Raw genomic sequence first — 17,300 nt, forward strand, 5'->3', positions numbered from 1 at the left:
CAGAGATGTCTGCATAATGCAGTTAAAAAAAAGTAATGGCCACAATAGTACAATCCAGTCTCAACCTGTTTTATGTGCCATCTGTGCAATGCTTATAAAAACAAAACAGGGCTTCAATCACACCATCGGAACCACCATTTTGACTTTTTGGAAAATACTCCTGAATGATTTGCTTGAAGTAACTTTTATTTCAAGGAACTCAAGCAAGACTAGCCAAGCAGGGCCAGTGGAGTCAAGGCAGTGATTGGGACATACAGAGGCATTTGAATGACGATCAATTTTGACTGAAAGCAGCAGCAAGGAATAGACTTCTTGAAAACCACAGAGCCATACACTTCAGCAAGCAGCAGATCCAATATGCCAGCTGGTAAACTTCAGCTTCCCTTCAGCCCTGTGCAAAATTCCTGTTCCTGGCCAAAGCAAACTTTTAAGAAGCTTCCAGATTAGCACTGTGCTATCCATCTCTGATTTACGGAGCATCGGTCTTACTCTGTTTCCTTCCTAAGCTGAAAGGATTTCATGGCTCCATTTCTTATTTAACAGTCTCCTCTTACCAAAGTTCTCAGGCAGAGAATTTGATGTGATAAATCACTTCCTTCTCCTGCTTAGGATGGCGGAACTCTTATTCTGAAAGGATTTCTCTTTCTTAAAGTACCAGTTTCCTTTTTCCCCCAATACGTGCTCAATTTTGCCTATTCAAAAATAAAGTCCTTTCCTTTCTGCAACCTATTCACAAGCCCTCCTCACCTACAGAACAGTTTGGTTGCCAGCATAAGCTGTCTTGCTAATTTTTTCTTAATGTAAAGACATTATCATTTACCTGGTCACATTTATGTGGGATGCTGTCTTATCTCAGCACTAAGTCTGGCTCTGTAACAGTATATATGCAAAGATAATTTTTTGTATGGTCAGGAGAACCCATATTCTTAAGATGATCAAACTTCAACTACATTGCAAGACGTTTGGGTTTGGATAAATAATTAGCTGCACGAGGCCCCAACAACTCCAAATTATAATGACACAATAAAAATACAGTCTGCCACTTCAGAGAGAAATAGATAAGCATGGACGTCTTAATGTGAAAAGCAGGAAGATTATTGAAAGCATATTGCTTATATGTCTCAGTTATCAATAGAAAATGCACACTTTTGGTCATCTGTATTGTTTTAATCCAAAGATGAAAAAGGTTAAGCAAAGATATGAATAGTTTGCTTGGCTCTGCATCTAGTTTGGTCTCCAGTATCAGGTCCATCTGGAAGTTGGCACATCTCACAGGTAGGCACGATGTTTGAGGTCACTTCACTTTCTGGAAAACCTGGACACAAACCTCATTCTCTGCTGTCATGCGCTAGAAGAGAAAAGGTCAAGAAGCAAGAAGTACGGTTATGCCTGAATCCCCTAGAGAAAATTGTCATCTGCCAGCCATCAAATAGGTTGGTTTTTTTTTATTTGTACCTGGCACAAAAACAATTGCCATCAATAGAAATACAACAGAAATTTCAGTGTGAACATCTCTACTTTCACCTTCCAAACCTATAAGGTAAAGGTAAAGGTTCCCCCGCACATGCGTGCTAGTCGTTTCCGACTCTAGGGGCTGGTGCTCATCTCCGTTTCAAAGCCGAAGAGCCAGTGCTTGTCCGAGGACGTCTCCGTGGTCATGTGGCCGGCATGACTAGACGCCAAAGGCGCACGGAACGCTGTTACCTTCCCACCGTAGTGGTCCCTATTTTTCTACTTGCATTTTTACGTGCTTTCGAACTGCTAGGTTGGCAGAAGCTGGGACGAGTAACAGGCGCTCACTCTGCTACGCGGCACTCGGGATTCGACCCGCCAAACTGCCGACCTTCTGATCCACAAGCTCAGCGTCCTAACCCACTGAGCCACCGCATCCCTTATGTGACAACCTTATATATGCACTTCTTCATTCATTCACAGTTTTCCAGGTATACAATTCTGTATGCATATATTAAGGGGAAATGCTGAAAACAACGTCCCAAGCTACATTTCATCAGAAAAAAAAGAGTTTACAAAAACTGTTTGTATTGCTCGAAATAGATACATTAAGTAAAATGGACACATTCACAAAACAACTTTGAAGCACAAGGCTGTTGTGTGACATACTGGGGAAAGGGGATGATACAAGGCAAACTTCAAAGGCCTACAAAAAGATTTGTTGTGGATACTTTCAGTAACTGGCTGCTTTCAAATCAACAAAAGTAATCTAATTATCCTAAACTAAGATAGCAGGGATAAGGGGAAAGAGTCAACCAAATGACATTTCTGTTGTATGTGTCTTGTGCTGAGTTTCCACCCTGCTTGGGGCCCCTGCTTGCCTTTGAAAGTGGCTACTTGACCGAATCTAGTTGATTCAACTAGATAAGGCAAACCTGTTGCCCCTCCACCACCATCAGCAGGAGAGACAATCCCCTAGGACAGGGGTAGGCAACCTCGGCTCTTTTATGACTCATGGACTTCAACTCCCAGAATTCCTGGCTCAGGAATTCTGGGAGTTGAAGTCCATGAGTCATAAAAGAGCCGAGGTTGCCTACCCCTGCACTAGGATGTTGAGCAGCTCAACATTCATTGAAGAAAAGAAAAAATCTGTAAGCGTATTCATGCCCATTCACTTTAATTTCAAAGGAAAACTTATGAGGTGGATTTGTCCCCCTCCATCACGGTCTTAAGTACTTTATTGTTTCTTTCAGAAGGTATGATCCAAGGATTTGTACTATAGTGCAGGAACAGCTTGTTTCAATCAGGAATGCCACCAGGGGAGGATTCTGGAGCAAGCCCATGCCTACCAGAGCTGGCTTATTGCACAAGTTTGCTTTCCTCTATAGATAAGGGGCATAAAACTACGAAGTTCAGAGACTAAAATTACTTAGACTCTTAGATGGCAACATTAGAGGAGCAGTATTTCTCAGCCTTAGCAACTTTAAGACATGTGGACTTCTACTCCCAGAATTCCCCAGCAGCTGGCTGGGGAAACCCCTATCATGCTGAAAAGTGCAAGTGAATTTTCACCTAACTGTTCTCTGGGGGAAGTCAACAATTGGTTGCGCTTGGATTTATTTAATCTTTTCTAACTTTCCAGCTTTTAGAGAGTACCAAAGTGCTGAAGAACACTGAAGAATTGTAGATGGGGAATTCAGTCCATTCTGAGACTGAAGAGAATGCCTTATTTAGTGCTCTTATTATCAACCTAAGATTTCCTTATTAAAGATGTGGCCTCATAATTAAGTTAGCATTATTGTAAATTACACTTGTAAATTAATGTGTTATTTTAAAAATGCAAAAAGCATTACTTAAGCATTTTTAAGTACAGAATGCTTAAAACTGGCTATTGGCTGGGGGGATTGGGGAAGAGGGATGTTTACCTTATACAACCAATAATCTGTTTTCTCACAGTCTCATCAAATTACCCCTGACTTTCAAGGCATTTTATATTTGGCTGGAAATTTGTGGCACCCTTTTCAGTAAGACCGGGCTATCTCTCAGAATATACCAGAACCCACTTTTTCTCTGCACAATCATCACAATTCAGTTTTTCTTCCCAGCTTTTCAGTGTGTTTATTCAGCCCAGATGTCAGCATTCCCTACATACTTGACCCAGCAGCCTGTGTTAGAGGGAAAAGCCATGAACTGCAGAGAGAGGACACTGCTGAGAAAGGCGCGTAAAGCCCATCTCTGCCCAGCTGCCATTGGAACCCTTTACCTGAGGGCAGCTGCAGTTCACACGTTGTTTACTAGCACTAAGGCTAAAATTCTGACTCTGCTTTGATTTCCGCTCCTTCCCTGATGCCCCAGGAGCCGTGATCAAATTTCCAAAAAGAGTGCAGACAATGGGTGGCTCCCTTGCTCAGCCGACTGAACTTTTGAACTCTTGGGAAGGATGTTTTTGTCAAGAGGCCATTGCCTCCCCGAGGAAGCACACAGAAGTTGGCTGACCTCTTGGTTTTTCTGAGCTGGAAGTGGGGAAGAAGACCCATTCTGTGCTTTTGAAAATGGGAGCGGAAGTAGAAATAATTGATTAGGGACCCCTCCCCTCCTCCTCCTCACCAGATGCAGTTGATCCCCTTCTAGCCAGTGCCTCCAGCCCCGGTTCTGCTTCTCTCCTCTCTGTTCACACACCAGTTGATCTCCATCCCAGGAAACAGTTGTCTGAAAGCGGGGAGTGGGGGAGAGAAAAGAGAAAGGGGCAATGACATCACTTAAAATAGGAAAGGGCCTTCTGCTGGAAACAAGACAGAACATGCCGTAAAATAAAAGCAGCTCAGTGTAAAGCAGGCCCTGTTCAAGCAGCCATCCAGGAGAACCAAGAGAAAGTGTTAACTGCACTGTTTTGTTACAGACAGAAATGGGAATAAAGATAGGCCTAAAAGTCTTATGTGTGCAAATCCCCATGAGGACTATTCTGCCTAAACCCCAATAGATGCAGACCCCAAATAAACTGCCTTTCTGCTTCACGACTAAAGCTTACACATGACAGAATTTAAGTTTCCAAACATCTGTCTTCATAACTCTTGTGATTTCCCCCCCCCCTCAGGGCGTGCTGATTTCCCCTGAACTGAGCGTGTTAAGAAAAAATTAGGCAAAAAAAATAATAATGCAAAAGAAAGCCATTGTTCCAGACGAGGGGAGAGAAGTCTTAATACTGTCTTCCATCTTCAGTCGTAAGTTTTTATTTTGAAATAGGGATTCTAATCCCCCCCCAATTCTTTAACCAAGAAAAACAAAACAAAATAAAGGCAATGCCCCTCTCTAAATCCATGCTACAGTGAAAATCTTTGGTTTAGGTAAAAAAGGTAAAGGTAAAGTTTCCCCCTCACATGCGTGCTAGTCGTTTCCAACTCTAGGGGCCGGTGCTCATCTCCGTTTCAAAGCCGAAGAGCCAATGCTTGTCCAAGGACGTCTCCATGGTCATGTGGCCGGCGTGACTAGACACCAAAGGCGCACAGAACGCTGTTACCTTCCCACCGTAGTGGTCCCTATTTTTCTACTTGCATTTTTACATGCTTTCAAACTGCTAGGTTGGCAGAAGCTGGGATGAGTAACAGGTGCTCACTCTGTTATGTGGCACTTGGGATTCGACCCGCCAAACTACCGACCTTCTGATCGACAAGCTCAGCATCCTAACCCACTGAGCCAACTTTTGACACTCAGAGCCAGCACAGCAATACAATTAAACTGTAGACACTCTGGGCCCTGGGATCCTAGCCTGGGGAAGGCTGATCTATGGAAAGAGAGGTATGTGCTGAATGTGGGTTACAGGTGACGTGCGACCTATCCCACTAAAACTGTGACTTTTTCTTTTGATTTGAAAACAGCCAAAGCTGGGTATGAAGTTTAGCTCTTAGCCAGAAAATAGTAGACATGCTAACAATACTCACTGCTAACCTTTCCAAGGTTCAAAGTCACATATATGGGTTAATCATTTTTAAAATTCAAATTTTATTTCTTAGTTCAGCCATTCATTTTCTCTGAACTCCGTCAGCAATCTGAAGAAATACTGGCTAACTTCCAGAGTTGTTGAAGATTCTCATAATAATTCTAGGCACTTTAAATACTTGACACATTTTATTTAAACCCTAAAATATATCTAGGGGTTTTTCATTGTCCTTTCCCTTGCATTGTAACTTCCTTTCAAGAAAGTTTTCTTAAGGCAATACAGTATGCTTAGCCTATGCAAACTGGCTGAGAATGATGGGAACTGTAATGCCATACATCTTAAAGATGGCTAGGTTGGCTTAGCTGATGAATAGTGTATCTGTCTTTCATTTATGAAAATGATTTCATTTATGAAAATGAATGATTTATTCACAAAATAAATTAAAGCATTCCTTAAGCTGTAGTGGTGTTCCTGGCTCTACCTCTAAAACTACTCAAACTACTAGTCTGAATTCAATCCAGAGTTATCAAGATTTTAATACATTTCCTCTTTGGTGCTTGCCTGGTATTGCAGAAAGAAAGGGACATTATTAAAGTGTCTGTTACAACATGCATTTTACCACCAATCACAATTTTTGCCAGCTAAAATGGAGCTTATTTTACATAATGGATAAGCTCTAGCTTGCATTAAAAACCTGTCCAAATTATTTCATCATGTGAGCAGTTTATCATGAGAGATTTAAAGGTCTTGGGAACAGGAAATTCTGCAACCAGCACAGAGACTGTTCATAAGAATAGTTTTAAAAGTCCTGGTGTAAGCTGACTACTCATAAAATTGGGTTAGTTGTATAAATAAGACTGAATTAATGTGTGAATTAACTCCCTCTTGCTTGCTTGGAAATTGGCAGGAAATCAGCTTCTGAAGAACTTTGTTGATCCCGTTCAATTCTGGATGAAGAATCTGAATGTTAACAATGTGTTTCTTCCACAGGGAAGCTCTTTCTTACAGAAAGGCACTGACCCAATTTCTCCTTGCATTTCACCAAAGCCTTTGTCTCTTACCTGGCACTTGCGTCCATCTACTGGCCCCAAATCCTCTTCAAACTCAACCCCAAGGTCAAAGTCCATGACATAGTTTCGCAGAGAAGTTAAGGTGCGAATAGTCATATGGTCACCAGTATGAATGATCTCCTTGTCTGGCTTCAGGAGACAAACCAGCTTCCTCAGGGCCACATTGATATCTAACCAGGAGATTACAAGAACAAAAGTTAAATAAATGAAGGATGCTGTCTATGAACCCCAAAGGCAGTGGGAATAAGTAACAAGTAACAATGCATGAAACCAGGTCCTTGCTATCCATTTTCCCCTGTATGCGTTACCTCAGTTCTTCCTCATTTTGGCCAAGTAATAAAGGAAGATGGAAACAAGAATGCAACTCTCTTAGTTTAACTTATCTCTTCCCTTCCTCCCCCCACCAATTCAAGGCAGCACATGTAATAAAAGACACACATACCAGTATGAATCAAAGACAAACCATTCTTTTAACCCAATTGTTTAAACAACCATGTTTTCTCACCAAGCTGCCCTAAAAAAAAAAGCACTGACTAAATGCCTGAGCTACAAATCAGGAAATCCCCATTTAAATCTCACTTCTGCCAGGAATTAATTTGGAGGCCTCCAGGCAGATTTCTCTCTCCCATCTACCGCATGATACAGCTGCCAGGTTGCATTTGAAAGTGCTGTGTTCCTTGAGGATCACAGTGAGCACAATGGGTTCAGAACATAAATTGATATTGATTATAAATTGCTGGGGAAGGGGAAGATTTCCATGAATCAGGCACTGCTCCTGGTGATGATGTAAACTCATCCCAGTAAGTTTCTTGATAAAATGGAAGTGGTTTGCCAAGGCATTTCACTTCCCTGTATTCTGTCTAAGATCAGTTCTGCCGCTCCCTGGGGCTTTGCCACCCAAGTTCTGGCCAGGAGCATCTCCGTTTAGCTGTTCTGAAATCGGGCAAGGCGGACTAACTTGGTGCCACCAAGAAAACTCCTAGGAAGACCAGATCATCATAACTTTTTAGGAGTAAAGAGAGATCCTGGAGTTTAACTCTGCCCAGATTACTGACACCCGAGAGTTGGTACAGTTACTCTAGTCTAAACCAATCATGTGGAGCTGAAAAAGCGCTCTGGGCGCCAACCAGTCCCACCAGCATTCCTCACCAACATCGCCAACTGAAGGGGAGCGATTTGGCGGGAGAGGGAAGAAACAAAACAAAGAGAGAGAGAGGAAGGCTTTGCTTACCCAAGGCACGGAGGTAATTCTCCATATTGTCCTGAGACACGAAGCGGTAGTAGCCGCTGAGATTGGGAGGCATCGCAGCGCAAGAGGAGGACGAAGGCACGGGAAGAGAACGGGCAGCGGGAGGAAGGCTCGCAAAAAGGAAAGAAGGAAGAAAGGAAGGAAAGGAAGGAAGGAAGGACGGGGAGAAAAGAGGCGGCAGCTGATACAGCCGAAGAGAGCCCGCAGCCGGCGCGTTGCTGAGTCCGCCGCTTCGACTTCTTTCCCCGCCCGTCCGTCCGTCGGCCTTTTATGTAGCGCGGCGGGAGTGTCGAGTCCCGCCGCCCTAAGAGTCACTCCGCTCCAGTCCGCGTGGGCGGGGGAAGCCGCGAGAGGAGCCTTTTCTTTTCAATTTTCTCCTTCTCCTTTTCTCCCGATTATTATCCCGACGAAAAATAAAAATAAAAATAAAAACCAGAAATACGACGACCTTTGCAAATCGCCAATCGCTCCACTCTTTTTTTTATCAAAGCGCAAGTTAATCAGGGTACAGGCTGGTTCCTACGTGGACAGGGGACCACTTGTAAATCCCAAAGCTATGTGAGAAGGGTACGTTGAACAACATCCCGGTCAAGGCATCCAGGTCAAGGTCAAAAACTGCTTCCGTGCTCTTCCCAAGAAAACTGCCTTGAGGTTTCCATGAAGTCACCAGCCGCTAAGCTTAACTGGAAGACTACTCTAGATCAGCAGGCAGAAATTTCTAACTATTTCAATAATCCCATATAGAGTGACAGCAGTTACCACTGTTGCCTCCTGCTCACTTCCTCTTTCCAAATAATTGTCTGCCTAAGGGCACCTATTTGTTCGCATTCATGCTGTTGAGCAACCCCGTCTGTGCAGTTAGCCATAGTTCACTGTGCTATGTGATCCCACCAATTCAGTCATCTCTGATTTGAATCCAATGGGTCATCTGCACATTGTGAAGACACAGCCATAGAGTTTAATGACAGGCCTGAGGAGAAGATGTTGCTCACTTGAGATAACCTCTCTACCCAGGCTTGGTCACTGCCAACATCAAAATGGCTTCCCAGTTTTCTAGGAGTGATATGGTAGGTGAGGCTGTCCCCAGAAGCTCCGCAAATCTTTGTGGCTACTTCTGGATGGCTGGGGGGGAGAAGTTGTCCTGAAGAGGGAGAAGCACTCTGCTCCTTCCCAAACCGGAGTAAACCAGAGCATTTCTTCATCGTTTTTGGAAAGAATTCTGAAACTGGGTTCCATGGCTGACTTTACCTCTCTCAAATGTATAGATTGCATTTTAAAATCGTTATAAGATATCACGTGCATTTATAGGGTAACCTCAATACACTCTAGCAGTGCTTTTTTTGTAAAAGAAAAAGGTGCCGGAACTCACACATGTCATACAACCCGCCTTGCCTACCCTACAAGGTTCCATCCAAAAAAGGTGCCGGAAGTCCGTTCTGAGCGTTCTATGACAAAAAATGCCCTGCACTCTAGTAAAGGCAGCCGTTGGTATCTCTGCGGGGGAGTGAAGGTGAAAAGAGAGAGTGGCTCAACTCTGTGTATTGAATTTACAGCCGAGAGAAAACTGTTCTGCTCATGGTCAAATCACAGCTATCTTGGGTTGCCCAAGAAAGCAAACCCCCCTCCAGCAAAATTTGCACCTTCTTCAGGCTGATTTACACATGCATATGCACATCGGTTGAGGTATTTATGTGTGAATGAATCAGAGGGATGCAACTTACCGCAGACAATAGTTCTGCGAATTATTCACAGTCAGATTTCAATCTCCCTTCCAGTCATCCCAGCTTGTACGTGGCTGTGGGGAAATTACTCTGCCTCTGAGTGACTGGCTCGCCTCCAAAGCCAACTGAAGTCTGGTCTACGCACTGATACACGCATCTGGTTTACCAGTTGAAGGGAACATAGACTGCAAATGGGAGTTTGTGTGAGAAAGATCACAGACAGGAAGGTTTATTTCACGGGGGTGGGGGTGGGGAAGAGGGCTATTACCCTTTCATCTGCCAACACCACACGGTAAGCTGTCAGCCTGGAAACATTCATGCGTGAACCAACATTTGCTCCGTACTCCCCATCGTAGCAAAACAGCTGCGGACACCTGGAAGCCTTACCGCGAACTTTCTCACGCCACTGTCTGATCCTAAACCAGTTTAAGAGAGATGCTTCTGTGGCCAGCCCAACCTAGAGTAGATCGCGGGGGGGGGGGGGGAAGAGAGATCTCCCTTCCAGCAGCATCCTTTGGATTTCAACTTGTGGTGCGCGAACTGGGCGTGCATTTCTTTTCCCTGACTCTTCCAGTTCCCTGCTAGCAAATCAGAGGGGAAAACGGGGATGGGGAAGCGGAGGGAGAAAGACCCCTCATGTCCAACTGCAAGCCCCTCTAAAGTTCCTTGTTCTATCTGCCTGCACGCGGCAGGGCGCTCGCGTGCATGCACGTGCCCCGCCCTCGTCCCCCCTCCCCCAGCAAATGGAAACCCTCCCTCCCTTCTGGCCTTCCCACGCCCCCACCCCTACCCCTAAGTCCCGGTCCCCTCCCTCTCCTGCAGCACCTGGCTGGGGCGCCCCTCGTATTGGCTGCGAGGGCCCATCAATCAGCGTCGGGCGCTGCTGACATCATGCTGCAGTACAGAGGCTGGGCCGGACCCGAGAAAGGAGGCGTCCGGGAGCTCCAGCTGGCGCCCCGTCCCGAGCAGTGCCTCGACAGCCGAGCCCTGGGTCTGGGTGGGAGCAGCTCGTAGCGACAGCAGTCAAGGCACTCTCCTTCGGCGAGCGAGACCAAGCCTCTCCCGGCCACGAAGCGGCATTTGCGAGGCTTTTCTAAAATGGGCTGGGGGATGCCCCTCGCCTCCGCCCCTCGCCTCCTCCTCCTCCTCCTCCTCGTCGTCTCCTGCGCCCTCGGTAACAAAGGTGAGCGAGTCGAGGCGCCCGGACTCCCCAAGGAGAGGGCTGGGCTGGGCTGGGTGTGTGGCTGGGAAGCTCTTTGAGCGCCCTCCGTGCCTCTCCCATCTGGTCAAAGCTGGAGCGCAGCTCTTCTCCTGCCTTCTAATCCATCCCATCCATTCCCCGGGAATGCTGAGAGCGGGTGGAGAAATAGGGCTTGGAGCTAAACGTGGGGCTGTCCGCCTTCCTGGGGCCAGCCGCGGCTTCTCTGCTTTTGCTCTTTTGCTCCGCTGGATCTTCTCACCTGCTTCCTTCTGTAGCGCCAGATCCCTTCCCCCCCCCCTTTCCTGCTTTGTTTCCTCGGATGGCACACCAACCCACCTCTACATCTCCTGTTTATCTCTCCCCTACGTTCATTTTCCGCCTGTCATTTATCACACGCCCAGCAATTCCCAGGTCTCCTTCTGTATTCCAGTCTCTTAGGATCAAAACGTGATGAAGCTGCTTTTGCTACCTCCTCTGTTTCTAGGCTAGTTGCCATCTTCCCTTCCTTGCAGCCTTAGGGTCTTACTTGGTTTGTCAGTCCGTCTAGTTCATTATTGCAAAATCTACTAATTTCAAGCAAAGGAGAGGGAAACCATTAACGCATTTATAAATGGGCGAACTGCTGAACAGGGGGCTGCTACTCTACAGAAGCTTCAGTATTCTGAACACGAACGCAGGACATATCTGTGCAGGACATATCTGTGCGCCTGAAAACGAGAGAGATGGGTAGGTTGATCAAGGCTTGCAGGTCTTCACACAAGAGCAAGAGTTGTTGAGAAATAGCCTTGCGGGGAAGCGAAAGGAAGGGGCTGAAGCTAGGTCCTGCAGATTTGGGGGAGATTGAGTCATCTTGCAGCGAAGGAAGGAGATGGAGTGTGAAAAAGCATTTGATTTCTATTACCGTGGCTGGCTTTCTTCCTTAAATATTGGCATGGGGAGGGGGGGAGGGCAATGCAGCAGCATTAGGATTCAGTGCGCTTGTTGGTTCTGCAGATACAGTAGAGTGGAGTTTCTCTCCCTGGTGCTCAGTTCTAAATGCACGTAGCCACTGAGGGGTGACTTGGCCTTGTGTTCCTTGCTAAAATATCCTTTGAGAAATCATCAAACCAGGGCTCTTCAGGTGGCTGGTGGTAGGAACGGCAGAGGTTTTCTTCTCCCTTCACCAGCTCATTGTCCTTACATGGCAATCATCCCCCTTTTCCATGCTTGAAGCGAGGGCCAAGGACCAGAGCTTTGTGCTACAAGGGTACCGAAGAGCCGGCAGGTGATATGCGTTAGATACCAGCTTAGAGACACACTGTACTTGCGAGAGGAGTGAACTAGAATGCAACTTGGGCTGGATCGTTTATTTGTTTAAATATGGCAGCTCTGAAAACAATCTGGCGAGATGAATACCCCAGTTTACATCCTTCTGCCTTTTCATACGCCATAAGCCCGAAGCTTCAGATTCTGCGCTGCAGTGTAGCATTTTTTAAACCTCTCCCGTTCTGATTTATCTTATTTTCCACTCTTCCAGTCTTGGTTGGCTGCAAAGATATACCGGTGCTTTAGATTTTCTCTAACTGAAGCCCTTTCTAGGCACCTTTTCAATTCAGCTATACTATCGGGTGAACGTAAGTGCTTCAAAAGAACTTCCTGGCTAAATTAAACCACCTAGTCCCACAACCGCTTTTGAAACTGGCTAACTGGAAGCCTCTGGAGACTAACAGGCAGAACCTGAAGACGATGTTTTGTGCCTGTTCTTTGTCTCCATCATTGTCCTCCTAGGCCTTCTCTTTGCTGTTTAGCGCTAATTGTCACTGAGAGGAATGGATTTGCCTAAGCCAGTTCGAAAGCCACTGGAGCTAGTAGCCATGGCTCTTATCTTGAAGTTAATACTACAACATGTTACATGTTATTTCTCTGTGTCCTGTGAGAGATTTTCATTTTGACTACATGGTTCTTGCTGGTCCACAGCGTTGATTCCAAACACATGCTATCACAAAGTAAACTTTGGCTTTACTTCTCATGCAAGAATCTGCTTTCTTGCTAAATAACCCTTCAAGAAATTACCAAGGATAAAAGAGCAGCAAATAATCTTGGAACTGGCACAGAGTACTATGAGATACGTCAAAGTACTTGAGCTGGAAAAACCAAATGGCATTTCCTTCATGCTAAACACTGACCAGCCTGCCAGGAAGATTAACCATATAAACCCTCCATGGTCTTACTTAAAGCAGATGACTGCTGTGCGCAACATGTCTGCCTCCACTTTGACCTCTTTAAGTCCTTTTTCTGAGATGGTTTGCTCACATTACAGGGTCAGTTCTAATGATGTCACATGAAATATTCTCATGGAGCTGTTTGATTTGCCACTGACATTCGTGACCCTCAGAGATGGGGTTCTGCTGCACAGGCTGATGCTTTGTCTAAAGTTCCGAATAATCTCATATGGAAAAATGTCCTTAAATTCCGAACGCCCCTAAAGTAGTCATAGGATTGCTCAGTCATGAATGAATGGAACACAATTCTATCTGGAGGATTTCATGTGGAGAGATGGGGGTTGTAACTAGGACACCGTGATCTAATTCAAGAGACCCAGTTTACTAGGGATGGGTTAGTGAGGAGGAGTGTTAATTTATAACGATTTCTCCCCTTCTCTCTCATCTCCATCTTCCATTTTCCCTGCCCTGGAGGTTGTGAGATGAAGATTAATTTGCTATTTCTGGGCTTGTGACATTTTTCGGAGCCTCTTGCTGGCTGCTGCCTCACTGTAGAGCCTGGAGTGGCTCCAGCCAACAAGATTAGCATTTCAGGCCATGAAGTGAGGCCAGAAGGAAAATGGCATATGCCAGGAGAGAGCAGGAGACACAAGGACTGTGGAAGAATAGAGAGAGGGCAGAAGTGAAGATACCTGAGCCATGGAAATAGGGTCCTCTTAGATGGGAATGTTGGAAACCTGCTTTTGGCTTGAAACCTTAAGATAATTTTGTCATGATGAAAGAAAACTAAATATAAGTAACTTCATTTCCTCTTTTATTTCTTCTGCCTTCATATCTCTCTGTTGTGACCCCTACTATGGAAATTCAGATGATTTATTCTTGGAGAGCAAAGGGCTTTTTTTGTGATGAATATGATCAGCAGGAAATGTGCATATCCTGGTGGAATTTTTTAAATGCGGGTGATAAATGTGTCTGCAGGATCCAGCCTGGGCCAGAGTCTTCCGAGCTTTTGGACTTGTGCCGGAGCCCATCCTCAGGGAAATTCTCTCCTGGTGACCGACCCAGACTGAATCCTGCAACATTATCCTGGGACACACAAATATTTGCCTTCATTCATTAAAGGTGTCTGTCAAAAGCTCTCTTTTTAGAGTTATTATGTCAGAGCAAATTGTGATGTTTTAAGCTACCTTCTAATTTGATCTCCCTCAGGTATTTGTTCTTATCTGAACCCTGAATTTAAATGTACGTATTTCTAAATATTCACCAAACAGAAAAGATTTAACTTACAAGATTTATCATGTGTAGAAATACACTGAGTATTGTGATTACTACCTAGGCATTAATACTAATCTTATTATGTTGATTTTAGCCTTTTGAATTATACTTTAAAAATCTATTTGGACAGAAAGTATACATGTGTCTGAGTGTGTGTCCCTAAGAAACCAAAGAAAATGCAGTGATATTTTTCAAATTATCTCGATTCTGAATAATGTTGAATATTTTCTCTATAAAATATTATTAAATACGTTTTTAAAGAATCTGACATGGTGACAGCCATATAAAATCATCAGCTAATTCCTAGGCAGTTTCTTTGCTTTTTAGCCGTAATGTCCTTTATAAAAAAAACCTCAAGCTACAATAAAAGAGAAAGCTGCTGTTGTAAAATAATGTATGTCCCTTTAAGCAACACGTTAAGGAATTAAAATACCTTCCTAATCCCTTGATACTTCTCTTGATTCCCTGCCAGATGGGGGGGGCCCTACCTACTCAGAGTTCTGCAAGTGAAAATCTGCTATTGACATTGTTCCAATCTATAACAATTCTCTGAGCTGAAAAGCCTTGGTAAATACCCCCATATTTTCTGCTCTGGCAAGTGGAAACCAGCAGGATTTAGGATGTAACCAGGATGTACCACTCCTTTCTGGGCTGGATTATGATACATTTTTCTAATCCTTTCCACGGGGGCTCAGGGTGGCATGGTGTGACCTGCTTCTCCATTTAAACTCACCCAGACCCTGTGAATTAGCTTAAATGTCAGCACAAACACTGGGGTACTTTCCAGAGAGGCTCATTGTCACTGAGGGGCATTTGAGCTTCTATTAGGAGGGGGGGGGGGAAATCTTTCCTTGATTTGCTCCAGCCTCTGCTGATAGATGATAGGCTTGGAAAGTATGGCACAGAACTTGGACCATTGATCCAATTTGACTAGTAGGATCTCCCGTTCTGAGTCCCCCATCTAACTACTAGTAGTCCTTGACTTACAACCACAACTGAGCCCAAAATTGCTGTTGCTAAGTGAGACATTTGCTAAGTGATTTTGCCTCATTTTGCCCATTTTATGACCTTTCTTGCCACAATTAAGTGGATCACCATGTGTTGGCGCAGTAGTTAGAATGCAGTACTGCAGGCTAACTCACTGCTCACTCCAGGAGTTCGATTTTGAGCAGCTCAAAGTTGACTCAGCCTTCCATCCCTCCGAGGTTGGTAAAATGAGGATCCAGATTGTTGGGGGCAATAGGCTGACTCTATAAACTGCTTAGAGAGGGCTGTAAAGCACTATGAAGCGGTACGTAAGTCTAAGTGCTATTTCTATTAAGTGAATCTGGCTTTCCCACTGACTTTGCTCGTCAGAGGGTTACAGAGGGTCACTTAATCATCATAAATATGTCAGTTGCCAAGCATTTTGATTATGTGACCATGGGGATGGTACAATAGTCGTAAGTGTGAAAAATGGTCATAAGTCTCTTTTTTCAGTGCCATCGTAACTTCGAATGGTCACTAAATGAGCTGTTGTAAGTTGAGGACTGCCAGAACAGTTATGCTGCAATAGTTCTTACTGAATATTGGCCCCACACACACATTCCCTGAATGAACCATGCACAATTTGCAGCCTTAATTATTACTAAGGTTATTGGAGAGGGTAGGATTGTATGGGTTTTTCAAGTGTTTCCTCTGCTCAGTCTGGGGCAGAATGAAATGCAACTTGAGAAAATAATTAAGAGGATTCACTGTTGTCAGTGAGGTATAATGAGAGGCATTATAAATGTCATTGGATGGGAACTCAGAGGATATTGATTTTTGTGTTGTTTATCATCCTTTTTGCACTCCCAATGCTCTTAGCCAACAAGCACAAGCCTTGGATTGAAGCTGAGTATCAAGGCATTGTCATGGAGAATGACAACACGGTCCTACTGAACCCTCCACTCTTCGCTCTGGACAAGGATGCACCCTTGCGCTATGCAGGTATGTGACTGGCAGGAGAGCTCATCGGTTTTTCATTAGCTGCATTCAAGTACAGACACAGCCAGAGTTTAATTGTGGCTTGTGAAAGCACCTGTTCCAATGCCCTGCACCAAAACCTAAACCATAGTCTACAAACCTGAATGTATGGGTCCATGCACCAAGTCGAAGCCAAACAGAAATGCTATGATGAAGCTTGTGTGAAATCAGTTACTAAAGTTCCATAAGGAAGGGTCAAATACAATGTGACTAAATAACGAATTATCTCTCTCTCTCTCTCTCTCTCTCTCTCTCTCTCTCTCTCTCTCTCTCTCTCTCTCTCTCTCTCTCTCTCTGTGTGTGTGTGTGTGTGTGTGTGTGTTTCTTACTAAAGAATAGCTGTAAGGAAGCCTGATCCAGATTAACATCCCAATTTGGGAATTAGCCATGGTCATTGTGACCTGAAGTCTACCAGGTCTCAACATTTTAACCTTTTTTTTACTACCATTCCCTCCTCTCCCTTGTTAGGGCTTTGGGAGAAGGAGTTAAATTTGAAGATATGGACCAAAGACTCAATTTCTTTTCCTTTAGACTAAGTTCCCAGTTTTTTGACCCAGCTCAGACATCCTTTTATTTATTTAGCAGTTGTCCTGCCTCAAGTATAGCATGGCAACACTAAATGTTATTTTTCATTTGTAATCTTTCAGTCTTTTTGCATCACTACTGTAATCTGTTTTCTTAGAAACCAAAGCTAACACCTAATTAACCCAGTTATTTAAGAAAGAATAGTCTCCATCTAGAAATATATCCTTTGGTAGCTTGTTCTGTATGAGGCAGATAGAGAGTAAATCTGTACAAATATAAGAAATCAACGATACATAAGGAACAAGGGTAATAATTCAGCACAAGGTATTGGTTCAAAGGACAGCTAAGCCTTTGTGTTTATGGGGACATTACCTCTCAAGGTTTCAGCATCTCATGTTCCGTGGATGGCTTAAGTTGACTTGGCCCTCCGAAAACCATTGTCAGCAGCGTCTCAGCATTAATAAAGCATGTATACTAACAGAGTATTTCCTATCTTTTTTTCCCCATGTAACAAAGATTGCACACTGGTCCTCCAAACCCATGACAATTCTGCTACTGTTCCTCTAAAACATGTCAACAGAGTTGTCTGCATTTCCTGCCAAAAATGACTAATTCTTTTCCTAGGAAGCTCAAGAAAACTGCAGTTCAAGATAATTTGTGGAATT

At 44.3% G+C, this 17,300-nt stretch overlaps 2 protein-coding genes across 2 annotated transcripts in view; one reads left to right on the forward strand and one right to left on the reverse strand.

Annotated features, from left to right (window-relative positions):
- Nucleotides 1–799: 799 nt before the first annotated feature.
- On the reverse strand, nucleotides 800–8,462 carry RBP5 (retinol binding protein 5). Its single transcript, XM_081315595.1, has 4 exons — nucleotides 7,691–8,462; nucleotides 6,451–6,629; nucleotides 4,060–4,161; nucleotides 800–1,348 (listed from the first exon to the last, which is right to left on the reverse strand). Exons 1-4 carry the CDS (start codon nucleotides 7,761–7,763, stop codon nucleotides 1,295–1,297), a joined length of 408 nt encoding a protein of 135 aa, XP_081171721.1. The 5' UTR covers nucleotides 7,764–8,462; the 3' UTR covers nucleotides 800–1,294.
- A 2,065-nt stretch (nucleotides 8,463–10,527) lies between these two features.
- Nucleotides 10,528–17,300, forward strand: part of CLSTN3 (calsyntenin 3) — a gene marked incomplete at its 5' end in the record, with an annotated part of 41,320 nt that continues 34,547 nt past the window's right edge. The window contains 2 exons of the mRNA XM_081317950.1: nucleotides 10,528–10,612; nucleotides 15,952–16,074. Coding sequence (XP_081174076.1) covers nucleotides 10,528–10,612; nucleotides 15,952–16,074 — 208 coding nt within the window. The remainder of the gene's footprint in view (nucleotides 10,613–15,951; nucleotides 16,075–17,300) is intronic.

Source organism: Vipera berus, assembly GCF_964194415.1.
Source record: "Vipera berus genome assembly, chromosome: 2".
In the NCBI taxonomy this organism is placed as follows: Eukaryota; Metazoa; Chordata; class Lepidosauria; order Squamata; family Viperidae; genus Vipera; species Vipera berus.